General features: G+C 40.9%; 2 protein-coding genes and 1 long non-coding RNA gene across 3 annotated transcripts; 2 read left to right on the top strand and 1 right to left on the bottom strand.

Annotated features, from left to right (window-relative positions):
* Positions 1–991: 991 nt before the first annotated feature.
* LOC139620657 (sodium- and chloride-dependent creatine transporter 1) lies at positions 992–14,674 on the top strand. Its single transcript, XM_071476412.1, has 14 exons — positions 992–1,607; positions 3,049–3,351; positions 6,306–6,437; positions 6,573–6,888; positions 7,126–7,258; positions 8,577–8,711; positions 8,824–8,927; positions 11,154–11,278; positions 11,403–11,515; positions 12,328–12,468; positions 12,842–12,944; positions 13,035–13,135; positions 13,213–13,383; positions 13,565–14,674. Exons 1-14 carry the CDS (start codon positions 1,577–1,579, stop codon positions 13,691–13,693), a joined length of 2,037 nt encoding a protein of 678 aa, XP_071332513.1. The 5' UTR covers positions 992–1,576; the 3' UTR covers positions 13,694–14,674.
* Positions 14,675–14,676: 2 nt separating this feature from the next.
* Positions 14,677–27,100, bottom strand: slc26a6l2 (solute carrier family 26 member 6, like 2). Its single transcript, XM_071476409.1, has 19 exons — positions 26,279–27,100; positions 24,796–24,935; positions 23,680–23,790; positions 23,366–23,538; positions 23,099–23,263; positions 22,044–22,196; positions 21,753–21,835; positions 21,006–21,153; positions 19,288–19,401; positions 19,076–19,153; positions 18,835–18,930; positions 18,623–18,729; positions 18,428–18,497; positions 17,525–17,617; positions 17,243–17,353; positions 16,775–17,137; positions 16,590–16,644; positions 16,245–16,375; positions 14,677–16,118 (listed from the first exon to the last, which is right to left on the bottom strand). The coding sequence occupies exons 1-19, from the start codon at positions 26,416–26,418 to the stop codon at positions 16,092–16,094; spliced, it is 2,358 nt and encodes a 785-aa protein (XP_071332510.1). The 5' UTR covers positions 26,419–27,100; the 3' UTR covers positions 14,677–16,091.
* Positions 16,047–18,591, top strand: LOC139620664 (uncharacterized). The gene is made up of 3 exons (XR_011690858.1): positions 16,047–16,185; positions 16,860–16,963; positions 18,438–18,591. It is a non-coding gene; the product is annotated as an uncharacterized lncRNA (long non-coding RNA).
* Positions 27,101–27,927: the final 827 nt, after the last annotated feature.

The following is a 27,927-nucleotide window of genomic DNA, read 5'->3' on the forward strand; positions in this document are numbered from 1 at the left end:
AGTATTGAGGTAAAAATGTTTCTCAAGTATTTAAGATTTTGTTTTTAAATAGAAGAATGGAAGTAAAAGCATCAAAAGTGAATGGCATCCGTCATTGTGCTACTATATATTAACATGTTATCAGCATTTTTCTGTTGAATTGGTTAAATACAGCTCTTCAATAAATATAGTGGAGTAAAAAGTACAATAGATTATAACTAGTAAAGGCCAAAAGAGCTGATTAGGATAAATTTACTATACTATACTATAAATTCTATCAAAATCTAGTTTTAAGACCTCAATTGCTTTAATCTATATTGGGCTCATCTGTTTTAAAGTTGTTATCAAATTGCCTAATTTTTTTTGTGTCAAGGGTGTATGATTCCAGAACTGTAAGGCTGCTACCAACAATTATTTTCATTATCAATAGGTCTGACAATTTCCTGAAGCCCAAGTTAACACATTCCAGTGTCTTGTTTTGTCTGATCAAAAGTCAAAAATATGAGTAAATACTGACAAAAAAGAAAAAAAAAACTGGTACCATTGAAATTTTGTCATTTGTGCTAAAAAAAAATGACTAAACAGGTAATCAGTTATCAAAATTGATGCCAATTAATTTTCTGTCCATCAGCAAATAAATTGATCAACTTAATCATTTCAGCTATAGAGCAGTGGCTGAAATATTGGATTAAATAATAGTAGGCAATATTTCTTAAGGGCCCCATGCCGTCACTCAGTGCCCCTGGAGCTCCCCGTACCCCTAGTGGAGAACCCTCCCCGCAGTCCTCGAAAATATAGACCAAATAATCAGAGCAAAACGCCATCAGACGCCGCTTTTGGCATTTATCTGCAGTTATTTGTGTGATATCAGGTCAAGGACGTATGCAAGCGAAATAAACCCATCTTGTTGTGACTCCTCTCATTCTGACTGAGTGGTGCTGCTGATGCTGTGCGCACCGCACTGAGCCACCCTCAGCCAATCACGTCAGCCGGCAGCGGCAGGAGGCGGGGCCAGCGTCAGTCACAGCTAACGGACCTTGGAGCAGCAGATCACAGTCTTCGTCTGTCGAACCGCGGCATCACGTACAGGTTCATGGACTTCTGACTGGGCAATTTAAACAACAAAAAAAAAATATCTTCAACCTAAGGCGCAGTATTATTTTCATTTAACTGTTATCCATGAGATTCTTCAGGCTTACCTTCAAGTGCTTCGTCGACTGCTTTTGAATCTCCTCTGTCAACGGCTGAACTGACCGCGGCGCTTTGTGAAAATTTCCATCTCTTGGCTGAGCTGAGGGGTTCCATCGTGTGATAATTATAAAAACTGCGACTTTTTTTTTTTATTTCAAGAAGGCGAAATAACAAACTCAGAAAACCAAAAAGACAACTGGAGCACTGCATAGCCTTTACTGTGCCTACGTCTCTGTGTCTCGCTCCTCTCTGAGCCCGCCGGGTGCCTTGTTAGCCAGGCACATTTCTAAAACTTCAGCAGCCCCTGGCTAAACCAACAGCCAGCTTGCTTTTTTCTAAAAACCAAAAAAATATATATATACATATATATATATATATTTTTTTTTTTCGGCCGCTACCCAACAATATGTCACCGGAGTTGGACGAGAACTGCCAAGGTGAGTACGCTTTATGACCTCTATTTCTTAGTAGTGACTTATTATCTACCGTATAATTCAACCACTAGCTTGAAACATAACCACATCCTGATGAATTACAGCAGCCCTGCTTCAGTCTTTGCTTTGACATTATTCTTTGGGGAGAAGAGCAGCCCCACACCAGCTGCACTTAACCTGCCACAGGCTGTATTTCTCAACACATCATAAATACGCCTAAGGACATCTAAATACACACTTAACATCAGAGCATATAAGTCAAAGCTAAATATGGTGCTGAACAAGTGGCACTCTTTGCGAGCACAGAAGATATTTATTAACCTAATAAATTATTGTCAAGTTTTTACGTCACTATCATGAGAGCATTATCATATAGCTTTCCAAGGCTTATCCTCCTCACAAAATTAAATTACTCATGTAGATACTCCAGTCTGTTTCCCGCTAGCATGTGAGTAATTGGTTTGTATTGTTGACATAGACCCCATTCATTTTCAAGAACAATAGATTTTGTCTTCATTGTCTTAACCTAACAAGGGTTATATTTCCATGACATTAAATAACATAGAGAGTGTAGCTCTCCCTCACACAAATGATCTTGAACCACAGGTATGCTCTCATTAAGCTGCTCCATAGATGCTGACATCACTTACCTTCCCCACTCTTTTCCCCTCCTCTGTTCACACGCCCCCTCAAACTGCTCTGATCTGGATTCAGCTGCTTTGCTTTGCATCCAGCACTGAGTGGCTGACACTGATATTATGGAATGACAATAATGAAGTGACACATGGCGTTTATTTTTGTTTGGGCATCTGCATGCATTTATTCAGTGGTGTGTATGCTAAATAGACACAACAGAAAGCTGTGCGAGTGACAGAGGAGCTTGAGATATACCTTGAACCAGCTCTCTGCTGTGTTGTGCCGCAGCCCACTAATCACTCTGTCTGTGAGACAGAGACAGAGAGAATGAACGTTGGAGGAGGGCTCAGTGATGGCAGTACAACAGCAACATGATTTTAGCCCGAATAATAATTGTGTAAGGGCAGTTTACACACTACTATACTGTGAGATGTATTTCAGCCCTGTTACAGCTTAGTGGAGGTTTGTAATAACAGCCAAGGTTGAACTGATGCTTTATTGCAATGAATGGAACGCACGCAGTCTCCCTCTTCCATTCATTGCAAGTCTGGCCCAGGAGACTGTGTTCATCTGTCTCCAGTGCTGACGTGTAATGTGAAGTTGTGAATGTGAATATTTTAGATATGACTGCTGTTAAAATATTGTCTGCAGTCCTTCTGATAAGAATTCAGATATTTTATTAGTCTCTCAGACATACTGATTCCTGCTGTCTTATCTGCTGCCATTTGTCCTTCCACTCGTCTCTTTACTTCCCCTGGCAATCTCTTCTTCCTTCTCATCTGACCCTTGTACATTTTTTCCTACCCAGGTGAAATCAGTCTCCCCCAGTTGGAGGCAGGGACCCTGTCTGAGGAGGAGGGCGGGGGGTCAGCTCGCCCCCTGGTGCCTGTGCCTGGAGCGGGCCCAGGGTGTGGTGAGGGTGGAGGGGCTGGCCCACCACAGACCCAGGACGGGGCTGCAGCCGGAACTGGAAATGGGGCTCTAGCAGTACCAGTGGTGGAGAGAGAAACCTGGACCAGACAGATGGACTTCATCATGTCCTGCGTGGGTTTTGCTGTTGGCTTGGGCAACGTGTGGCGGTTCCCTTATCTCTGCTACAAGAACGGAGGAGGTGAGCTTCAGGAGCCCTGTGTAATTAATATAGCTATCTGTGTTACTATAAACATATGAGAGGTTTCACCTCAAAATATCCAAGACCCATTTTAGAAAAACAGGTCTGAATGATTTAAAAAAAAACTCAAAAAACTACAAATGAGTATAAGATGTGAATGTGCAGACAAATTTCGTAGAGTCCTTGGGATTTTTAGTTACAATTAGTAGTGAGTTTATCTTGCATTAAGTTTCTTTTCTGCATGGATAAACATTCAAACTATTCACACTGAGCATGGTTCTTAGCTTCCTCCCAGTATGGTCCATCACTGTTGTTTGAAATCTTGCCAGTGATAGTGTCTCTAAACTTAATGTTTCAGTTTTCTACATCCTGAATTCTACATTCTATATTCTACATGAAGTCACAGCTGTTCAAGGTATACAAATAGATCAAAATTAAAAGGTTCAGAGCTACCATTACCTCGGTATAAGAATACAATACACATTGTAAAAAAAAAAATACATTCTAGAAAAAGAAGTTCACCTAATTGAAGAATCTTCCTGGTATCTTACTATTGGGAATTTGTAAGAGTTTAGATCAACTAAGATACTCCTGTCAGTTGATGGGACGACAGTAAAAAGCAGCATGTTGAGACATAATACTGTAACAGATGAAATAGGTAGACAAAGCAGGGCTTGCGTGGCTGTGAGCACGTAGCTGAAAAGCTGTGCCCACCCACGTGATTTCACTTTATTTGTTATAACTGCCCCTTACTTAACAGATGGACTTAGTACAAGTTGCCCTACAGTAGGCCCTCTGCTATAAATGAGTTTATTTGAGTTGTTTAATGTCTCTCCCTATATCCTCTTTTTTACCATCTGTGCCAGCTTGTCCAATAGTAACCTGCCCCGAAATCAGCTTTTGGCCTTGACTTGTCTTATCTCTGCCCTACCCATTTTTCTATTTTTTTATGAGTGTCTAGTAGAAGTGAAACTGAATGGGCAACTGTGTGCGTGGTTGTATGTGGGTGTTTCTTAGTCCAACCCTCCCTCGTGTGTGTGTGTGTGTGTGTCTTGTGACCCATGGCTCTGATACCCACCTTCTGGTATCATATAACAATGGCCTGCCTCACACAGTCCACCCCCTGTGCTCCCAGCACTCATGTAGCATACAAAGGTGCTCTCTCCCACTCTTCTCCTGATAAGGAGGCATATGGATATGTCACACAATAACTGTCCTGTGACTGTACCCGTCCTTTCCTCCCCTCAGCGTCAGCACAGCCACATACACTACAGTCCTGCATTTTACGTCCTTGACCAGCACAGGGTACACCTTGTAACACAACAACAGTATCAGATAAGGGCTGGGGCTCTGAGTCGGACCTTTTTGTTACTGAATCAAGGACATGCTCCACTGGAGACAGTAGATAGATAAGTCCACTGTAAATGCGGGAAATTAATGCTCTGCAAATGTCATTTATTTATTTATTTGTAACTCAGCAGCTAGGCCTGATGTGTCTGGTCCAGTTATGATTAGAGGGGATTTACTTAAGCCTATTAAGGATGCAGTTCCTTGATGATTTGGCCAATATGTTGGGGTATGTCAGCACAAGCATTTTCTACAGTCATTCCATTCACGCCTCCTATTGCATCTCTCTCCCTTTCACTCTCTCTCTCTCTCTCACTCTCCCTGTGTCTCTCTTGATCTCCCACCCCTTTCTCCCTTAGACTCTTGCTCACGAATGTTTCCTTATAAGGCTACAGCCCTCAGCTCTCAGAGAATGACATAAAGAATGATGGACTGAATGAGGCACAAATTGTCAATCAGTGGCACAGTTGCAGAGACAAGGAGGCCAATGCCTTGGTGTGTCATTTTTGTATTTGTTGTAACTCCTCTACCACAGCGTTGTCCCAGTTTCTCTGCGTCCCTCTCCTGTGATCTATCCATCTTTCCCTCCTTTCTTCTCAGCGTCTCTCTGCTCTGCGTCACTGCTGGTCATGTGACTCCCTCCCATCTGCGCACTGTGGTGGCATCACCCAGTTATATTATTATTCATACCAGATCGGTGCAATTTAATTTCATGAATTAAAAGTCTCATGCTGCCTTTTTTCATGTCCTTTTTTACTGTCTATTCCTGATCACAGCAAGCTTCTGCTACAGTATGACAGTTCAAAAGGAGATTATTTATAGCAAACACAGGCCCTCTCTGTCTGTCTCCTTTACTTTTCCGAGATTTATACACTGGGGTCCAAAACTCTGGTGTCGGTGTCAGATGAAAGTGTCAGACTTTTGGACCCCACTGTATGTAAAAAGGGTAATTGACAAAATGGTGTATGTTTAGTACTTTTATTCTGTCTGTTGTATACCAGTGCAGTCCATTCACACCATTAAACATAAAAGGAATGATTTATTCATATTTTCAAATTCAAATGACTTTACTATTGGGTATTGTGGATGCAAAGGGTTTAATTAAATATCTGACTATGTTGCACCTCCCTAAAAAACAAACAAACAAGACAAGCAAACACAAATAAATATGTTATAGTATATGTTATTTACATATATACACTAAAAAAACACAGTTGTCCAGTAAATGACAATGAGGGTTAGGGTTAGGGTCAGAACATGTGAGGTAAATTTGTGTTTTCCATGCATTATATCTTTCTGAAAACACTGCTGTTTGAAGTGAAAGATGCCAAATATGTAATGTAGTGAATTGTGACCACAATTAATTTATTGATTTGATACCATTATTAGCATTACTATGCTATTAAAATGGCCATAAACCACTGAAATACCACAGTAAGATGTTTCCAATTAAGTATCCAAACCTTGCCAATGCTTTAATTTGGAACAGAGGTAATCATTGTTTTTGAGTTACATTGAATGCTTGTTATTCCCCACAATGAGACAGTGTATCTGGCTGCCTGTTACTTCAGGTACCATGTGATGAATATGTGTGTTGTGTGTTCCAGGGGTTTTCCTGATTCCCTACTTGCTGATTGTGTTCATCGGGGGCATCCCAGTCTTTTTCCTGGAGATTGCACTGGGACAGTTCATGAAGCAAGGAGGGGTCTCTGCATGGAACATCGCACCCCTCTTCAAAGGTACCTATCTCTGTTTATATTAATGTGTCTGACACACTGTGAATACATTTATATTTCTCTGAGGAAGGTTTTTTAATATGATTCATCACCACAATTTATATCCCTGCACGAATCCTCTGCTTTCCTCTCTGTCAGGTCTGGGCTTAGCCTCAATGGTGATTGTGTTCTTCTGTAACACCTACTACATCATGATTCTGGTGTGGGGCCTCTACTTTCTCTTCCACTCTTTCACCAACCCGCTGCCCTGGGCCACCTGTGGACATCCCTGGAATACCCCCAACTGTACCCAGGACTTCCGGCGCTCCTGCCACAACCGCAGTTCATCTGCAGCCAGCCCCTCCAACCTCCTTTCTTCTACGTCCCCACTGAACCTGTCCTCAGCCCAGCTCCTCCTCAACGGCAGCTGCACAGAGGCTGAGGGCATGCGCTCCCCAGTCATCGAGTTCTGGGAGTATGTCTTACCTTTACTGGGAATTGTCATTGAGGACGAGAGCAGCGAATTGGCAGTCTTAAAAAAAATATATTTTATATAAGATACATTTTGTCTAATTTGACTTGCAAACTGTAATTCAACTTGGACACTCCCTGCTGAAGTTATTCACTTATTTACTTTGTCTTCAAATATACCACTGGTGTGTTTGGAAAACGTTATCTTTTCTAATGGACACATCTCTGTTCTCTCTCCCAGGCGTAAAGTGCTCCGTCTGTCTGGTGGGCTGCACGAGCCTGGTGACATCAGCTATGAGATGGTGTTATGTCTCATAGCCACTTGGATCATTGTTTACTTCTGTATGTGGAAAGGAGTTAAATCTACTGGCAAGGTAAAGCATTTCCTGGCTGTACAATTCGTGATGCTTAATGTCACATGTTAGTGTTTGGGGTTAATGAGTGCAGATGAATATTTATGATTTCATATGTACGCTGTACATAAAATGCTACTTGTCGCTATCAGGGTTCATGGAGTGCAGACTATTATTTGCATGGCTTCGTGTGAAAGATTTAAACAGTTGTAACATTTTCCCCCTTGACCCCAAATCAGCTTTGGTATAGTGAAAGGATCAGTGTCTAGACTGAAACACATATAAACAAAAATATAAGCACACACGTGTACTCTTTAATATGTGTTGTTGCTTTTATTCCTATTTTCACACGTGTATTTATATACATGTGCAGCTTCATTTTTCGGTCAGGCTATAATCTTCAACTGATCCCTATTATGTTATACTCTACATACACATTGTTCTGAGTGACTTCCATTTAGTAGTATAAAAAAAACTACTTCTCATTCTTCTAAATGTGTCTGCTCTGATACACTTTCATTATGAATGCATCCTTATTTTGTAGCATATGAAGCTGTCTGTGTTTGCATACTTGTGTCTCCAGAGTAGCTACAGCTCATAGAGCAAGGGGAAAAAATAATGAAGGAGATTGAGCCAGCCAGCCAGCTGTAAGCCGATTAGTAACTTTCCACCATGTAGATGTTTTAGAGCTGGAAAGGGGCTTTACTGCCCATGTTCACCCTAGATCAAGGCAAATATGTGCTTTCTCACTACTTTGCTTTTACCATACTGATTTAGCTGGGACTTGATGCTTCTAGTAGGTAGCATGGGGCAGCTTTCTGAGCATAACTTGTCAAAAGACTACCTTCTGAAAAGGTCTGCCAAAAACCCCTGCTATTGCAGGAGGTTTACAAATTGTCTGGCTTTCCATTTACAGGCTACCTTTTCTTCAAAGTAACATGACAGGGCCCATTACACATCTACTACAGGAAGGACCTAATGGGCTTCTACTTAAGACTTGAGTATTTGCAAAGCAGGTAATTGCTTAATCAAAGTGCTAAAAACATACTTAGGTGCAGTTGCATTGAAACATTTGACCATAGCTGATGGACCATGTTGATAAGCACTAAACTTTTCCAGCTAGCCTGTTAAATTCATCATGTAACCACATCTTTTTTATGTACTTACTTCATGTAATGTGAGGGGTTTAAATGTTTACTGTGGAGTTTTTTACTTTCACTTAATGCAAGTTAATGCATAGCACTCAACTTCACCTCCCCACCCCCAAGTATATCCTAAAAATTAGTCCTACAGTGTCTCGAAATGTACTTCACAGTTGTCCTTTTCCATCTTTGTGTAGGTTGTGTACTTCACAGCTCTGTTTCCCTACCTGGTTCTGATTGTTCTTCTGGCCCATGGAGTCACTTTACCTGGAGCTTTAGATGGGATTGTTTACTACCTGAAACCAGACTGGTCCAAACTTGGTGAAGCACAGGTATAACTTTTAAAAAGGTTTGCATTGGGGTATCATTACAGATATATGTATGTAGCAGTGTAGTAAAAAGAAAATATGACAGATACTACTCACACATTTCCCTTTGTGATAGGTGTGGATTGATGCCGGCACTCAGATTTTTTTCTCCTATGCCATCGGACTGGGTGCCCTGACTGCACTGGGCAGCTACAACCGCTTCCATAACAACTGTTACCAGTGAGTTTATACACAACATAAAATCAGACACCCCTGTCACTGGATGGAGGCCAACAACACAAATACTATCAGCCACACTTTGCATACTGCTGCATGTGACTGATGGACTTGAGTACTACAAAACAAAACTGAAAAAATATCAATTCCACTAAAATTAGGCTTTGTTTTGCTACTCACACTCAGAAGAAAGATAGGAAGAAAACAACTTTAGTCTGCCTTTACTAACAATCACAATCTCTCATTTTTGTGTTGAATGAGTGTTGTTTTATAATGACTGTGCTGTTCTCTTGCCACCAGAACAACCATTAGACTTAGTGAATACACTGTATGAATGTGCCAGGAATTATGATTGAAGGCCAAAAGACTTTATAGACATTTCAGATGTTAAGTCATTTTTTCCCTGATAAAAATAGCGGTGAATAGGTTTCCAGGAGGAATCATAACAGTATCATTAAACACTACCACAAAGCCCTAATCTCTAATTTATTTAATTGTATTAAACAAATTAACTGCAACAATAGAAGGTCAATCAGGCCCTTAATGAAGAAGGCAGTGTACTGTAGACCTGAGTTCCATTGTCTGTTTTTAGCTACAGCTGGCCTGGCTATTTCTGTTTTGTAGGCAGATTGATGATCTTAAATGTGTTTACCCTAAACAGACAGAGATATGTAAACATATTAAAATCCTTATGAGGTAGTTAGCTCCACAGCAGTAGTAGGGATAATTGAATAAAAAAAAATCTTATCACTTTCTGCTTGAATATTTGGCATGCCTGTTATAGGAGGAGTCTCATGAATATCCTGCCATCTGACATTTTCTCTGCCTTGACCGTAATTGGAAGTTGAAAGATGAGATGATTCTGAGGTATGTTAGTTCAGGCCTGTTTCTCACACACTTAAAGTAGCCCTGGAGTGTCTGGGGAGATGTGTATATAAACCTCTCAGATGCCAATGTATAGTACATTTGGGACTCAGGACCCAGTTTTGGGTACTTGTTCACTAGCTTTCAAACCACATAGTTTAGCTTAATTTATGTCTTTTTCTATTCATGCTAGTGGTGTCAACGACCAGATTGAAATCTCTTGAGCCACTGGATAGATTTGATTAGATACATTAGCAGCTTTCATGTGACCAATGGCAGAAACAAGTGCTAACATAGCATGCTAATGTGTTAATATTAGCCAATGGTCAGCGAGGCTATACGTGCTAAACTTTAAAATGTTGCATGCCAAAATGTTAAATGTTACGTACAACACGTTATTATCCAATAGTTGTTAACATGCAAATTTTTGTATTATAATGTTGGCATTCAGCTCGAAGCACAGGCAAACCAAAGTACATTTGAGGCTGAAGTACATGCCAATGAAAGCTGAGCCATGTACTGAAGTGTAGGTTATAGATAAACTCTTTTGATTTGTGTACAGTAACACCCCCACCACTATAATGCAAAATTTAACATTTTGCAGTGCTAGAAGTAATGTTCTACAGTAAATGTTAAAACTGTCTCCATCCAGCAACTTTGTTTTCTAGTAAGTGCTAGAAAAGTATTACCAGTGCAGTTACAGAATTTAAGTTGTGTTTAATAATTGTGGTCTTGATGTGGTCTGCATTCTTAATACAAACACCCAGTCTCACTTGTGTTGATTACCCACATCCATAAGTATTCCTCCTGAACACAGCTGCAACAGTGTTATAATAACCATCATGGTGCAACTGTTGTTTATACAGAAAGGATTCTTGGCTAGTGTTTTCAACTAGACGTGACTTTATCAGAATAAACAGAAGGTCATTCCTCACTGTGCAAACCAGATAACAGCGATGTTGTTGACTTCAATCCTAAATGGGAATTAGATCTCTAACATAATTTATTTATCAGTGCATGCATTACTATAATGTTAGCTATACAGTACACTGTATATATGTAGCAATTAGGCAGTAGGGGTCCTCCTTTCACTCTTTACCCTCTCAGACCTTGGAACAGACTTCCCATTGGTTTACTGCCTCTCTTCCTGCCAACTTCAAAGACAACAGCAGCTTTCAGAGAAATTGCTATTGATCCCCTATTTACCATCCCTGCCCATCTCTTCTGTTGTAAGTGTCTGTCTTGTGTATCTGATGTGAGCCTCATGTTACAGCATATTATAATGCATCTTTTCCTCACAGTGTTATTCTTGTTGTTGTGTTTCCCCTCTCTCTCTATTCCTCTTTCTTCTATATTTCTGTGCAGGGATGCATTTGTGCTGGCCCTCATTAACAGTGGAACCAGTTTCTTTGCAGGCTTTGTAGTGTTTTCTGTGTTGGGCTTCATGGCTGCAGAGCAAGGCGTGGACATCAGTAAGGTAGCTGAGAGTGGTAAGAATACAGACTCCCTGTGATTTAGCCAACTAAATGAGTGTAATGAGCTGAGTGTTGACAGTGAGAGCTGTACTGTATGCCCTTGATACTTTATGCTTCTCAAACATTTCTTAATGTGCAGGTCCAGGCCTTGCCTTTATAGCCTACCCCAAGGCTGTGACTCTGATGCCTCTGGCGCCACTCTGGGCAGCACTTTTCTTCTTCATGTTGCTCATTCTGGGCTTAGACAGCCAGGTAATACTGATAGACACATCCTGAGATTGTTTGCTTATATCCACTTAAGCTTTATAATGTTAGGTATTAGCTGCTTCTATATTTTGATAGATAAATCTAAATTTCTGTTTCTATTTCCCTCGCACTTCCTCTCACAAACAGTCTAGACATATCACATCCAGTTTTAGCATTGCATTTCTTAGCAGCCTGTTTGTTATGTGTCTGTTTGAGCCAGTGCCTACATCCATTGTTTTACAGCCCAGGGATTTGTCAATGAGCTTCTGTCTGATTCACACAGAGAGCGTCTGTCTGCTCTCCAATCCATTCATTTACTCTCACTTTCCATTCTCTGCCTCATTTCTTCTCCATCCATCTTTCTTTTTTTCCTGCCATAGCCGCATTGCCCATGCATGTGCTGCCATTTCTAATAAATGATGTAAAAATAGCACCAAAGCTGAACTCATTCTGGAGGTAGAAATATGTTTCTGCAAAGATACACATAAGCATTCTTGTGTTTGGAGACTGAGGAGCGGAGTGTGAGTTGACATGCCCACCTGCAAAATGTCAGTGACATCTCAGGTGCATTTGCAGTTCAGTGCATCTGATGTATGTTGATGTGTTGAAAGGGAAGGTTAATGGGGAGTCATAGGGTTGAGTCAGCAACAGTGAAATTCTGTGTATAATTCTTAAGTTTATGTTTTCTTCCTAGATATTTTTGTTTAATATGTTAGTCACCTAACATTTCCTCACCTTTGTGTCCTGTTTTCTATTGGTCTGTTATTCACTTTTCCCTTCTCTCTTCCTCTTTGCTATCTCTTCACTCTCTTTTTCAGTTTGTAGGGGTTGAGGGTTTGATAACGGGAATCATGGACATGCTACCCCCTACATCTGTCCTGGGCTCCCTGAGGCGAGAGGTGGTAGCGGCCATCTGCTGTGTCATATGCTTCCTCATCGACATGTCCATGGTCACTGAGGTACAGTGAAGATTTACCAGAGTTTCCGACCTCATGTGGTTGAATTCTTCAGAAGTAGGTGGGCTACACAGTAATTTTCAGGCTGGCAGATAATATCATGACACTACAGTTTCCAGGCTGAATACGATGCCATTGAGAAACTAGATGAAAGGCCATAGTTTCTTACCCAAGCTTGGGTTTGTTTTGCTTTCAAATTATTTTCATGAGTCTTTAAAATACATAGAGTGTGTAATTCTTAATTGGGTACAGGAAACTATTGCCATGACTGAACTGGGATGAAAGCTTAAACAGTAGAGACAAGGCTGGAAATAGGTCACACATAAAGTATTAACAGGATAATCTTGATGCTGACTGCTCTCTCTGTTTCTGTTAGGGAGGGATGTATGTCTTCCAGCTGTTTGACTACTACTCTGCCAGTGGCATCACTCTGCTGTGGCAGGCCTTCTGGGAGTGTGTGGTGATTGCATGGGTCTATGGTGAGACAACACTGCACAATTACAATACAAACAACACAACCCGGGCACAATTCAATGCATTATCTCAACATTTTTATGTCATCACGACAGGCGCAGACCGTTTCATGGATGACGTAGCTCGAATGATCGGCTATCAGCCCCTACCTTGCATGAAGTGGTGCTGGTCCTACATCACACCTTTGGTCTGTGTGGTAAGTGTTGTTCTGTACATTTTTCTATAAGTTCTACCTGCCAGTTGAAAATAGCTGACGTTTTTGTGTGCAAATAGGGAGTGTTCCTGTTCCACGTGGTGAACTACAAGCCCCTGACCTACAACACAGTGTACACATACCCCTTGTGGGGTGAAGCGCTTGGCTGGGCGTTGGCTCTGTCCTCCATGCTCTGTATCCCCGTCACTGTTCTCTACAAACTACTGCGCTGCAAAGGATCTTTGCGGGAGGTCAGTATGCCTGGGTGCAAATGTGCATGTTTGCACGCACTCTCTTGTGCTTGTGTGTCTGTTTGTAATTGTCCATAAATCAGTAGGAATGTGTTTCCTCAGATCATTATTATCATTACTCATTAGAGAAGACTGAAGCATCAGCACAATAAACATCATGTCATGGTCTTTTTCTATGTAGCGGTGGCAGCACCTAACCACCCCAGTTTGGGGCAGACATCACCTGGAGTACCTGGCCCCGGAGAGCGAGGCCAAACTGTTGCCCCCTGCGGGAACCAAGAATACGCTTCTTTTTGAGAGTGTCATCTGATAAGCTGAGCCCTACAGAACACAGACCCAAGTTTCCCCTCGACATCAGCACGCATATACACAAACTACTCAAGATACATAAATACCACACTGGCCCAGTAAGAGAAAAGTGCAGATTAGTTATGCACCTCACAGTTTTAAAGCTATGGAAAAGCCCTGGACAAATGGACCAAAGATTAGATGGGAGAAGAACTGAAATACACCCACATCTGTAAAGTCATCACAGGCTGATGTTCCCTCCGCTCTGCTTTCTGACTCTACCTCGCTGACTCTCCCCTCTCTTTCCGCTCCCTGCCTTTGTGCTGTCCTGTCCAGTCTTGTCCTGTAAGTGTGATGTGTCCAGTGTAGTTGCAATATCTTCCCTTTCTGCACCTCTCTGTTAGGGTTTCAACAACCTCATCAGTCCCAACATGTCATGCTATTTTGTTGTGAGTGAGTAGAAACTCAAAATATTCTGATAAAACTTTCAAAATGAAAGACCTCATATCTGCTGCTGATATGCCATGGTCTGAATGTGTGTGTGTGTGTGTGTGTGTGCGTGCGTGCGTGCGTGTGCGTGCGTGCATACGTGTGTGCATTTGTCTGTAAAAAGGACTGTGTGTTGGACCATGGCAGTGGTGTCTTCATTTACATGTAGCATTGCATTTGACCATTGTTTTCTGCTAACTGTATTCTCTTAATTAACTGTACAAAAATAACTTCCATTTGTAAAAAAATAATAATAATAATAATAATCAAAAAGAGACAATGCATCACCACTTCCAGCTGTGTGTTAACTAACTTAAGTATCCAGTGTATTGTAGGGTCTGTGAATCAGTGTTAACAATATTTGGAGGGGATGATGATCAGTATTTCCACCTTAAGAGAAGGAGAGAAACTTTCGATTGAACTGTGCAAAAGGCAGGAGACAGGGATGTGGAGAGGGGGAAGAGACCTGATGCCATGAAAGGAAAGAAGCAATAAATGACCAGATAAGGATGGATGCTATGTGTTTTTGTGACTCTTTATTTACATGGTCTCATTCATTCTGTATTCATAAAACACACTGGATGTGTACAGAAATTATCCTGGTTCAATCATATTAAATATGTTACACCTTTACACCTGTATAAAAAATAAACTCCAACAGACATTTGATAGTTAAACATTTATAAAGTTGCTAACTAGAAGTGTTATCAGTTAGTGAACACAATGTTGAGCAATAGGCACTCTCAAGGAAATGTGTTTTTTTAAACACTTGACATTGTTTACATTGGAGTGGTTAATCCAACAAACCAGTAATTGGAGGATCTATGACAAACCGCTGGTAGATCATTTATTTCTGCTGGTCGGCCACTGTGTAAGGAAGCCCTGACATCCCACTGAGTCAGCTTAAAAACAGCTCTGCACTCATGAGCGATCATATTTAGGACCCATTTTTCCAATCTACAGAATCACACATAAATGCATCTGTGTTGCAGACCTAAATGTTCTGTGCTCTCATACATTTCTGAAAGTGAAAAAAAATAGAATCCTAGGAGCAAATATATTCAGGGGGCTATCTAAACTAATTACATATATATGAAACATGTTGCATACATTATAATACAGTGTTTGGCAAATGCTAGATAGTTATGATAGATGACAACATGAGACTGGATTCCAAAAATAGAAGAGAGCTTAAGATGTCAGAGGAATCAGACATGCGAATACTGACTATAAATACACCTGCACTGTGTTTAAAAGCTGCTGCTCATTGGAAACGTAACACCTATTCCCATCACATCTTCAGTTCACCTCTTTCTCGCAGGATTTTGGAGCAACTGGGTGGTAATGTAAGAACTAAGAACCCCTCCCAGAGGGAATGGCCTGGCCATATCAATGACAATATTTACGTTCTATTGATTTGTTGTGGAACACATGTGGCTCTCCTTTTGTAAAAGAACAGGAGGGGCAATTGCATTGATTCATGAATATTAATTGACAGACAGAGACATGCAAACACATCACTGCCCATCTGTTCACAATAACACCTTTTATAAAGGCTGTGAGTTTCCCCTTGCAGTCACCCTTTCAGTCACTCTCTGCTCTCTCACACAGGCTATAAATACAGACTCCTATTAGTCCAATGCTACATTCTCCTACTCAACCCCCGCCCCTTCTCTGTCTCACACACACTCACCACAGAGCAAGAGAGCTGCAATGACGTATTGCTGGCTATCTCATTAGACGATATCATAAAAAGCCTGTTGCCACAGCAACGGCTCCCTGTATTTCCATGGCAACCAGCCGCCATGTCAAGGTGGTGCATTCAGAGACAATGACGACCAGTAGTGAGCAATGGAGCAGCCAGCAGCCCAAGAAAAGGAGGAGGAGGAGGAGGAAGATGGCGAGAGTTGGAACAGTCTGACCCCTAATGGTTACATCTGAGTGCTGCAGGACACGTCCTGAAAAAATGAGGAAGATTCAGGGCTAAAGGCAGGAGCATTTCAGAAAATATACCAGCAATGACAAGTGAGTGAAGCTTAAGGAGAGAACAGAAGTGTCATGAATATTCATGATGATGACCGTACAAGTATGAAGTCTGTCTTCCCCCGTTTCTTGAGAATATGAAGCACTGCATCGTGAACTGTCACAAACAACCTGCTCTTTGGGATGGACTCTGAGAAGAAACGTGCAGTTTCCAGCTGCTCCACGACACAGGCTAAACAGACAGAAAGGCATGAGTGACCATGAGAGGGAAAGCATTTTGTGATTATGGAAATAAATATTTGTGTTTGACTGACATGTCAGACAGGGAACCATTCAGCACCGCTAAGGCCGGGACCTTGATGCATTCACTATCTAAAGTTTCACTGCCTTGACTCTGCGTTAAGGTTGTTAACTTTGTCTCTGTTTTTGTCTGGTGTGCCACTCACCTTGGCAGCCTGCTAGATAGATGTCCAAATCAATCTCTCCAAAGTCCCTGAAAATCTGAGAGAAAAAGATCATCGCTTTACATTTGTCTTCTTTGTTTAAGAAATATTTTAAATATTAACCTGTATGCGCTCTACATTTAACAAAATATCAGGGGATTTCATGGTACCAGTGTCAACACACATACATTTTTCAGTGTATTCACAGTGACTGTGTCCACAAAGCTGGTTGTTGCAATGTCCAGGATGATGCTGTGCGTGTCTGATCCGCAGGCCAATCCCTGCTCCTCATCACCATGGTGCGATACCTTGTTGATGCTGCCATCACTGGGGCAACCCGTGTCCGAATCGGAGTCCAGCGTGGTTGTGTCATGCTGGTAAGCCCAGTTTACCTGTCCTTTACTCAGTCTATTTGTAGAGGTCTCTGTCAGGCTTAGGGCTGGACCATTCCCTTGACTCTGCCCACTCAGTCCTGCAGAGACTTTCCTCTCATTTGTCTCTAACTCATTCAAAGAGAGTGTGCCATTGGACAGGTGTCTGACTGCTTTTTTCTGCCAATAGATTGAAAAAGTGGAAATTCGTAAGTGACTGCTTTCATTTCAGAAGAATTTCTGTAACTTAAGGTGTTTCTTAATGCGTCATTGAGGATATCATACTTGTTTCTTTGCCTCCTTTTTTGCTTTCTTTTTCTCTTTCTCTTGTTTACGCTTCAGCTCTGTGTCTCGTTTCTTCTTTGCCGTCAGCAGCTTCCCGATTTCAATTCCACTCTGCACAAAAAGCCGAGCGTCACATTAAAGAGAGAAAGGAGAAAGTGAGACGAGCGAGAGAGATAATGAAAGCAATTAAGGCTGCTGTAGACGGTAGACAGAGATTACATCTTGTAATCAAATGCAAGACAGCACAAACAAACACACACGCACACACATTCATGCACACACCTTCTCTTGCAAGGCCTCCAAGTACATCTCAGCATTTGTGTAGTAGATGGTTGTCGATGAACGGAAGATTTTAATTCCTGGAATCTCTTTGGCCTGCAGGGACACATCACGAAGAGGAAGAGTTCAGGAACTCCCACCTGGCTCTGCTCTTGTTTGCACTTTCTATCTCCCCCATGTATAGTTTGACTGAATTGAGCTTTCCTACCACTGATGATCTAACTATCTTCCTCTAAAAGGGTCCATTCAATCAAATTTCAGAGTGCAATTGAAGCTGATGGAAATGTCATTAGTTCTGCAGGTATTCTGTCATAAACTAAAGTACAACGTTAAACATTAAGTGATCAACAATGTTATTACAACTCATCTTGGCATGTATGTCTGTGTCAAACCAGGATAAAATGTCCAATAGCTGTGCAGTTAGAGGAAAAATCAGATGATCACCATGTCAGTCATTCGGATTCACCCTCTGTGGATCATGAATGCCTGTACTAAATTTCATGGCAATCCATCCAATAGTTGTAGAGATTTTTCAGTCGGGACCAAAGTGAGGGACCAAACCTGTTCTCCCTAGAGTCATGCCACAAAACAATTCAGCAGGAATATGAAATTACTTTCTACAGAGGAGGTAGTCAAATGAAAGCTGCTGCCAGGGAGCCTTGTAGATTATTAACTGGAAGACTGCTCAAATTACAGTCACCACCATTTAATGAAGTGGTGGTAGAATTCTTAGAGCAAGATAATTTAGAAAATAAAAAAATAAACCAAGGCTATCCACATGGTTAAATCACACAAGAGGTAAGTGAGAAAATATGTGTTTTTATATTATGTGCGACCCATCCCTTTAACTTTCTGTTAATTAATATGGTACTGACCATCTTTCATTTATCACTAAAAGAGTCTTACCTCCCTGTAGGTGTCGGTGTCCAGATACAAGTCAGTGCCTGGCACATGGCCCAAGATAGAGTAACGGGGTCTGAAAGGAATTCAAAAGACAAAATCACAGCAAGAACTGCCCTGCAGCTGCAGGAACATCTTATCAGAATCTCTCATTGTGTTTGCATATACATCAATAATGAATAATTGGTGGTGTATAGTTACACTTGTGTTCTGAAGATGAAGGTGAGCATGGAAAAGCCAATGGAGACAGCCAGACCCAGGTCCAGATTGAGCAGGATGGTGCTTATGAATGTTACCAACCACACCAGCTAGAGGGCAGTGCAAACAGTGACAGTCAATGAGGTCAACAGTGATGAAAGGTTCACACAGTATTTAACTGAGCAGAGTGAATCTTAAAGAGGATTTAGTCGTACCAGATCAACCTTGTTGGTCTTCCACAGCTCAGGCACGTCCATGAACTGCTTAAACATTCCTTTCAAATTCACAAACACTATTGTAGAAAGGACAGCCTGTGGAGCACATACAAACACACACACACAGACATACAGATGTATTTGCATATACCCACAGCCTTATTGGTTATTAAATTGTCTACAAGAAGAGAGAGGAGATACTGGTGATCAGTGCGAAAAGGTACAGGGAGGAGAGTGTTACCTTGGGGAGATCTTCAAAGAGAGCACCTATTTTCAAAACTGTGATCAGCACAATGATGGAAGAAATCACTCCTGCAACCTGACACACACACACACACACACACACACACACACATTGTACAGTAAATGGTCTCAAGTGTGGTCTCAAGTGGAACATACAAATTAGATGTTAGTATTTGTGCTGTATGTGCACATATGTGAATGCGTGTTTACTTGTGTCTTGCCCCCTGTGCTCTCCTGAACGAGGCTGCGAGACAAGGAGGAGGTCACCGAGTAACACTGGAAAAATCCACCTACAGTGTTACTAAAACCCAGAGCAACCAGCTCCTGGAAAAAGAGAAAAAGCAAGACAGGCCCAGTTTTAAAGTAATAACGTACACATTTAGGCTGACAAACAGATGACCTTTGACATTAACACTGACATTTGATGGCTATTAATATCACGGCCTTTAGTGTTTGGAGTGTGTGACCTTCAGGTGAATGACATCGGTGTACTGTTTTTCATGGCCATGTCAACACATCACTGCCACTCTGAGAGCAGTGCCAAGCATATTTAAGACACACTTGATTGCATGAAGCTTGTTGGGCATTAATGATTTAGCAGGCCAGCTCCAAGAGGCTGTGAGTGCACCCAACCCATCTCTCTCCAGAGCAGAATGATCCCAGTCACATGCCTCTGCAAGTGTGTGTATGTGTGAGTGCTATAAATCTGTGTGTTACAGACAAATATACAAGCTTAAAACCCCCATCTCTAAATCCACATGTGCAGGTAAAAAACAGAACTGTGGAGGAAGTACAAGTTTTGCCTTTGTGTGTTTCTATTTTCAGGAGAGCATTAATCATATTTCCAATAAAGTGATGGCAATGACCTGCTGTACCAGCAAAGGAGAAATGGAGCAGTTTAATCTCAGACTGTGGTTTGGCATAAAGAATGAATAATCAGAGGAGAATGCATAAGCAAGCAAGGACATATCTGCATCTCCATGACAGAGGAGAATGATAAATACCTTTCTGTAGTACCTGTGATCCCATTATACTTGTTTTTATATGAATGTCTCTCCATTTCATTCTAACATTTAATAACATCTCATTAACCTTTGTCAGATGTATATACCCAAGTAGCCCCAATGGAATTTCAATTGCTATTTTACTGTGAGGTGAATCCTGGATGCTTTAGTCACATGATGTTATACACTGGGAGAAGTCTGAGGCATTATAACATTTGAAGACACATCTTTGTCCAACTCCTTGATCTAGTTTCAGTCTGTCATTACTATTAGGTTATAATCCAGAAATCCATGATGCATAAAAGACTTGTAGATGGGTACTATGGAGAAATAAGAGAAACCTTTTTTCCTAGATCATTAAAATATTCTGTATGGAAATATCAAAAATAATTTCACAAATGGAAAATTGCCATTTGTTAACAGTGCTTACAGTAAAATAAATACCCGTTCTTTATACTTAAAAAAAAAAAAAAAAAAAAAAAAGAGACAGTAGCAACCGAAAAATGTGAGCTTCTGATTAGTATCATATGAAACCAGTTTTGCTTCTGTCACACTGTCATGTCTGCAGTCTCAGTCTGAGATGAAAGAATGTACTGCTTTTGTAATTCATGCCAATAAAATACCTGAATTGAACTTATTAGAAACGAACTGAGCACCAGAAATAAATGTGCATGGAAAAAAACACAGGTCTGTTAAATTATTCATGGCAATGCTACTGGGGTGCGGCTTGAACCAGATCGTTTTTATAGAATAATTTTTCCACTGATGTGACCGTTATGACTAACTACCAGCGAGCAGACAGTAAAGTCTCATATTAGGACAAAGTCTGGCCTGTTCGCAATGAGTCAGACAGGAAGAAGGACTCCAAGTATAACTCACAGCTTTTTGTGAAAACCACAGTGTGTCTCTGTGTCTTTGCCTCACCTGGTTGCTGTCCACCTTGTAGCCATGTTTGAGGGCAAATGTTTTGCCGAGGGAAATGTTGATAGCATAGCCCACAATGGCCACAGCAAAAGCATCACCTATCACCTGTGAGAACAAAGTGGTATCTGGAGCTCGAGGGGCCTTCAGCCTGGAGCAGGAGGAAAAGATGAATGGTTCAGGCTTTTATCACTGTTACCATGTACAGCACAAAGAGCCCTGACACATGTGCAGCTCTACAAAGAGCTCAGGGCATTAGGACAGCTCATATTTCCCCTGAGGCTGTTAAAACCTGTTGACATTAAGAGAAATTTCAGTAACAGGCGTCTTGCCAGAGTGAATGTTTTAAACTCCAGCTGCATGTGTAACCTTTTGCTGACTAATAGTGTTCCACTTTGCACATGCTGTAGCTTCCTGTGAATGTTATAGACTTTTTGGAAGCTCATGCTGGAGCTGGCAGACATACTAACCCTTTCAATAATTTAGAAACACAAAACTTACATCCTGTTTTTACAAAAAAAAAAAAAAGCCCTAACCACAACTTCATGAATATCTCATTACAAGCAAACTCAGACGCTGTGACCCAGTTTCTTTGTATGGTGTGTTATTTTGTCTTATCAACATCTCTGCATGACACCCAGGAAATACAGTGCTTTTCTGTCTTGTAGTCTGTCCCCAGTCTCCCCCTCACTTTCTCTTTCTGTTCTGTGCTCACACACACGCACGCACATTTCACACAAATGAACTTACCCACTGGGTATCTCTCCAACCACATCAATATTGTATTCACTCGTAAGTCCACAGAAGTGAATGATGATTGTTGCTGCTATGATCTATTGAAAAAGGTCAAAAATAATGCGAGTTCAGAGTGTGCAGTAAATCATTACTTTTAGCAAATATAACCCCCCTTTTGGCAAGTGTTGAACACCAGTCCAGTGGGATCACTGTGGTAAAGATGCCCCCTGCTGGACTGTTAAGTGAACACACCTGCTGAATGAGTGAGAAGGCAAATAAAGAGGAAACAGCAAAGGGAGGACTCACAACTATGAGTTCTATAGGGATGGGCATAGGGAGCTTCTGTCTGTAGCAGGCATTGATTTCTTTGACCACAATGAGAACAGAGAGCGCCACCAGGCTGACCACCAGCTCCGGCACCTTAGTCTGAGGCAGCAGCCGGCAAATATCCACCAGAGTCTGTCAGGAAGAGTGGAGAAGAGAAGGAAGTGGCAATAGAGGGTTATTTATTTATCAATTTGAATGACAATGAGCGATCAACATAATCAAGTATTTCACATTAAACGTTGAAAGATTCAGTGAGTTACATTGTGGTTAACAATTTGAGCCGAATTTTTTAGCCTATATTTGATTACATTTTCGAAAAACAAGTATAGCCGAATAGGCTATTAACAATTACTTTTTGCTGTTTATCATTGGATGCACTGACAACTATCACTGAATTACTATGATACTGAAGAAATCTTAAAAAACTGATGATTCTCAGGCAAGTTCTGAAGGATTCCAATTATAAAATAATATATTTTTAGAAAAATATGAGTGTTTGTCTTAATTATGAGATAGGAAGTCATGAGTATGAGATGTGGGGGTTATTATTGTGTGATGAGGTCTCCAAAATATCTTTCTTTTGTGAATGCAATGCGCTTCCCTATGCCAAAAACAATCAAATCCATGACTAAAGTAAAAGCTGCAGTATCACATAGTAAAACCCTTCTGATGCAAACTACAAAGTAACTATAAAGTATTAGGTCTGAAAAGTATAGTAAAGGAATAGTTCAACATTTTGGGAACTATGTTTAGTAACTTTTTGGCAGAGTTTGGTGACACAATCAAAAGCTATTTCCCTCTGTTTCAAGTCTTTGTGCTAAGCTAAGCTAACAAGCTGCCAGCTATAGTGGAAAGACAGGAGTGGTATTTATCTTTTAGTATAACTCTCAGTTAGAGCGTCCATAGTCGAGCTGTAAAAGTCAGTCAGTTAACAAAAACTAAACAAAGATAGCTTAACCAAACTCTCTGTCAATTGCTGTCTTACTTTCTAGTCTGTATCCATGTGTTAGTCGCACAATGCATGACATACTCACATAGATAAGGGAGACGGGACCAGTGAATCGAGACGGTGTGACCCCAAACATGTACTTGAGCTGTGAGACACATACATGACATGCTGATCCTGTAGTGTAGCCACGAACCAGTGGCTCAGACAGGTAGGTCACCACGAACCCAAACCTCACCACACCCAACAGGATCTTAAGATGGAGGAAAGCAGAGAGAGAGTTGGTCAACACCTTAGTAACCTCACTAAAAGTTTTCGGTTTGGTCAAAATGGACACATGGACAGACACACACACCTGGAAGATTCCTGCCAAGACTGTGAGAGAACATGCTATCTGTACTCTGAAGGCGTCCCGTGCATCAATGTTCACACTTCCTGTCCCATTGGTACCATTCACAATAAAGTTACTGTCGGGCGCCATCCTCTCTGTCACACTCCCAATCATGATGCTGATCACAGCAAACGTGCCTGGACATACAAGACACAAGCATGTAGATTCACATTTATACAGAGAGACGCAAATGATGATCACTTTATCCATGTTGACATAACTTTTTCATTTTAATGTCTTCCCTCTTTGATCCCAGCCTCCTCCACACACTTTCTCACCTATGGAGATGTGTCTGGAAGTACCAAACATGAAGTAGACCAGCACTGGGTACAGGGACGTGTACAGGCCGAACACAGGGCGTAAGGAAGCCAGAAGAGCATAGGCCATGCCTAGTAAAAACAAACAAACAAACAAAAAAAGACATTTTGTCTGTTTAAAATGTTTAAGGGATTTTTCTTGACATTTAGGGAAATATGCTTATTTGCTTTCTTGTTGAGAGTTAGATGAGAATATTGATACCACTCTCCAGAGGTGGGGGTCTTGACTCACATGACTTGATTATAATCACTTAAATCACAAATTTGAGGACTTGCGACTTGCTTGATAACACTGTAAAAGACTAGTTTTAACCAGCTTGACTGTTTTTTTCTTTACCTCCATGTGTAAGTAATTTGATGCCACGCAGTGTTACATGTCCGTTTTCATTAGTGACAATAGCATGATAACGTTAGCTAACGTGCTGTTACCAATATTTTGAATCTGTTTGACAAACTATGCTAACTGCCAGCATTGTTGTGGAGCATATCACGGCAATGCTAGCGTGGACTAGTGGTTGTAGCTGGATTATTTTTTGTTGGCTCTTGTGTACACAGGGTGACATTAGTCAGCTATGCTTGTTATTGTGTGTTTAGTGGTCACTTTCAGTGGGCATGGTAGCACCTTGCTGACTGACGGCTGAAGAGAGAAGAAAGGGTAATTATGGCTGAACAGTGGCTGGAGGTGTGGCCAACAAAGCATTTGTTTTGTTCTGAGATGCTGGTGATCTAGTGTGACATCTAGTGACAATGACAATCATTTACAGAACCTTTAAGACTCGATACTTGCTTGTGACTCGCAAATGTGTGACTTACTCCCACCTCTGCCACTCTCACGTCTGTCTGTTAAATATGAAGCAAGGAACCAGTTAGCTTAGCTTAGCTTAAACACTGGAAGCCAATGGAAACTACTAGCCTGGCCTGGACAGATAGAAGAGTGGTATTGCTGTTTTCACACAACTCCCAGAAAGACAGAGAATAGACATTTTTCTCAAAATGTTAAACTTTTTGCTACGTTTGTGAGGTGCGATGTGGCTAAACTGTGAGCTCCCTCCACTGTGCACATTCAAGCATACAAACCTTGCGGCAGATGCATGATGCCCACACTGCAGCCTGAGATCAGGTCCCCTATGGCATTTTCTCTGATGGAGTAGTGAGGCAACCAGCCAAGAATGGGCACCCAGCTCAGCACTGTGTGCTTCAGCCTGGGCACAGAACACCTGCAAGAGCCATCCCAGAAATACATGACATGCATATTACTGAGTATGTAATACTGGGCTCACGTAAGTACACAATGTCACATTCAAAATTTCCATTGAATGCTAAACTGTCCAGGGAGGATATGTGTCTACATACGAAGTCACCTAACTAGTTCATGTGTAGGGTAAAGAAAAAAACAATTTGTGGTGATTAAATGTTTTAAGTTTCCTTCCAGTTTTGGTTATCGTTACGTCACTTGGATGTTTGAGCTTCACTGTGCAGCTAAATGTGCAAGTTACACAAGTCTGATGTAGAGACTTCCAGTGCACAAACACTGAGAATTGACTTTTCATTGAAGTGTGTCCAGTAGTTAAACTTTTGAAATGAACAATATTTGCATATTTATATATATTTTTTATTTTTCTGTGAGAGAGAAAGAGTAGACTTTTTTCTAACTTGGTAACCAAACCTTTTTGGGGGAAAACTATATCAAAAACAAAGTAAAAACAAAGTGGCACTTGAGAATTGTAACACCTGCTACAGTTTTTATCAGATGGCCTTGTAAAATAGCAGTATACTGGATAACACCGGCAGGTTAATGTGCTACTGTTCACTTCTTATGGCGGTTACAGTGTAGTTGTGGGAGATGAGCTGATTGCCATGGAATCAGCTAATAAAGACCCTTCAAATAAACAAATAGTGAGGATGCCTGCATAAACAAACATTAGCTTTGTTTATGCAGAAGAAGAGACCATTATTAGAAACTAGGTAGAAGAAGTTAAGCAACTTGTTAATGTCAATTACACAAAATGTTGTCCTCATCTGCTGGAACGTTACATGATTACCATTCATTCACAGGATTAATTGAACTGGAAATATTTGGTCCTAAAATATGTGTTGTGTATGTAATTGCGATTGGTTAATAAGTCTTATATTATGTGTCAGAATTATTTTGGATGCTTCCTACTAAATGAAACTATGAACTTTGCTCATCCGTTGTCATTAAATGATTCACGTGCAGCTATTGGTCAGCCTTTTTTAATCATCAACATTCTACTTTGAGATAGCAAAACAGTTAAAATGAATACACAACTATTTACTTGCACACACACACACACACACACACACATTCTCATTCATGGCTCATTCACTTATTCATGAGGCTGAGTGAGCAGTTAGAGGCACAGTAAAGCCACACATACAGACACACACAGACAGTTACAAGCACAATAAAATAGGCGGACAGCCAAATAAAATCCTATCCTGTTTGTCACTTTGTGTCATTGTGTATCCCAGCGTTTTCCAGTTTTCTTTTTTGCCTGTCATATCTCCCTCCCCTGTGTACTCTCCTGTCTATTTTTACCTCAGGGACTCTTTCACCCGTTCACCCGGGGTTGGTTTGGTGGACCACGTCCCTTTTTGTGCCACTTCATCCAGACGCAACTCATCCAGAACCTCCCTCTGCACAAAATACTCCTCAGATGAAGAGTTCCTCTCCTCCATGTCCTTGTCTGTCTCAGCAATTCAGCCGGTGAGTCTTTGAGCTCCTCCTTTCTGCTTGAGGGTCCTCTTGAATGGAAAGGGCACTTGCAGGTGCCTGTTGCACAACAAAAGCCAAACTCTGTGTAGTGGGAGTGAAGCGACCACACTGTTCTATACTGATTGACAGTGCCTGTTTCTTCAGCTGTTTTTGGACTGTGGGAGTAACAGGTGCTTTCCTGCCCTTATAAGAGAACAACCACCACCCCACAAGTTCCTGATCTGCATACACACACCTGAGGGCATGTGTGTTTGTGTATACGTGCCATCAGTTGTTAACTACTGGGAAACTACAGCTGAAAAGCCAGACTTTGGTAAACATTCCAAACTGTAAAAACTGGTAAATCTTGACACTGAGAGACACTGAAACACTGCAACTGACAAACACTGTTTAATGCATACAGCAGTACATATGCAAGAACACACTCACACACACACACACACACACACACACACACACACTCACACATACACCTGCTGGTAGTTACTTCGCTCTGTGTTACAGATTAAAGTTTGCAGCATTTCTTTAAAAAAGCGCGCACATCTTTCACTTGTGGAACAACAACAATTTCCTAGTCAGGTTTTGTGTGGATGCACCAGGTTGACTGAAACAGCTTATCTTTATAGCTGCCAAACGTTCCACATTCAGCAGATAATGTGGCAGTATTTTCGGTGTCAGCATGCACATTGTGCTACTGGCATTGCCCAATATATTTTATGAGATGTGGCAATCCAAAAAAAAAACAAAAAAACTCTTTGATCTCCTGATTAATAAAAGGAGACCAGCCAACTTAGCTTAGTTTGTATATGATATCTGTGTGACTAGTCAGGTTTTTTTTTTTTAATCCAATTCAATTGAAACATTTTCCTCTCTTTTGTACTTCTGTAACTTACTATTAAGTGGTATCTATACAGCCTTATCATTTTGCCTTCTGTGAATAAAGAGACTGAAAGTGCAAACCTCTCCTAACTGCATGAGTCTAAATAAAGTTTATGCACCAGTTTCTTTCAGGACACTCTAAACATATAACACATCAGGTCATTTTTTTGCTCACACATACCATGTTGACTGTGACAACTGAATAAAATGAAATAAAAGCACTAAATAGAATCAATCACTGAACACTGAAAATTAAACCAGAGTAAGAGGTGAAATAAGCTGATTAACAAATAAAAAATAAGCCCTGGCCCTACAGATGGAATATCATACACAATAAGTATATATGTCTCTCTGTATACATTCTCTGTAGGGTCCAATATGTCACTTTAATTTCATTGGTAAATAAAAGCCCATTTACCTTTGGCCAAGGTAACCTTAATAACACAAAGTCATCAGTCACACTCCTGACAGGGCTCCCTCAAAACATCTGTTTGATGTTCTTCTTAAGCTGGTTAAATTTTAAAAGGGTCTTTGTCAAAATGACTTTCATTATTGATTGAGGTTTGTCTTGTTATTCAGACTGTGTGAAAAGG

This window comes from Trachinotus anak, unplaced genomic scaffold (assembly GCF_046630095.1).
Source record: "Trachinotus anak isolate AG129_WGS33_773 ecotype Australia unplaced genomic scaffold, CSIRO_AGI_Tana_v1 ptg000004l, whole genome shotgun sequence".
NCBI classification, from domain to species: Eukaryota; Metazoa; Chordata; class Actinopteri; order Carangiformes; family Carangidae; genus Trachinotus; species Trachinotus anak.

Excerpts from the sequence above, each read along its gene's own strand:
- LOC139620657 (XM_071476412.1), top strand. The coding sequence starts at position 1,577 with ATGTCACCGGAGTTGGACGAGAACTGCCAAG. Across the intron at positions 8,928-11,153 it reads TTCCATAACAACTGTTACCA|GGATGCATTTGTGCTGGCCC; the intron begins GTGAGTTTATAC and ends ATTTCTGTGCAG. Across the intron at positions 12,469-12,841 it reads ACATGTCCATGGTCACTGAG|GGAGGGATGTATGTCTTCCA; the intron begins GTACAGTGAAGA and ends TGTTTCTGTTAG.
- slc26a6l2 (XM_071476409.1), bottom strand. The coding sequence starts at position 26,418 with ATGGAGGAGAGGAACTCTTCATCTGAGGAGTATTTTGTGCAGAGGGAG. Across the intron at positions 23,539-23,679 it reads TTCCAGACACATCTCCATAG|GCACGTTTGCTGTGATCAGC; the intron begins GTGAGAAAGTGT and ends TTGTATGTCCAG. Across the intron at positions 18,730-18,834 it reads AGACCAACAAGGTTGATCTG|CTGGTGTGGTTGGTAACATT; the intron begins GTACGACTAAAT and ends ACTGCCCTCTAG.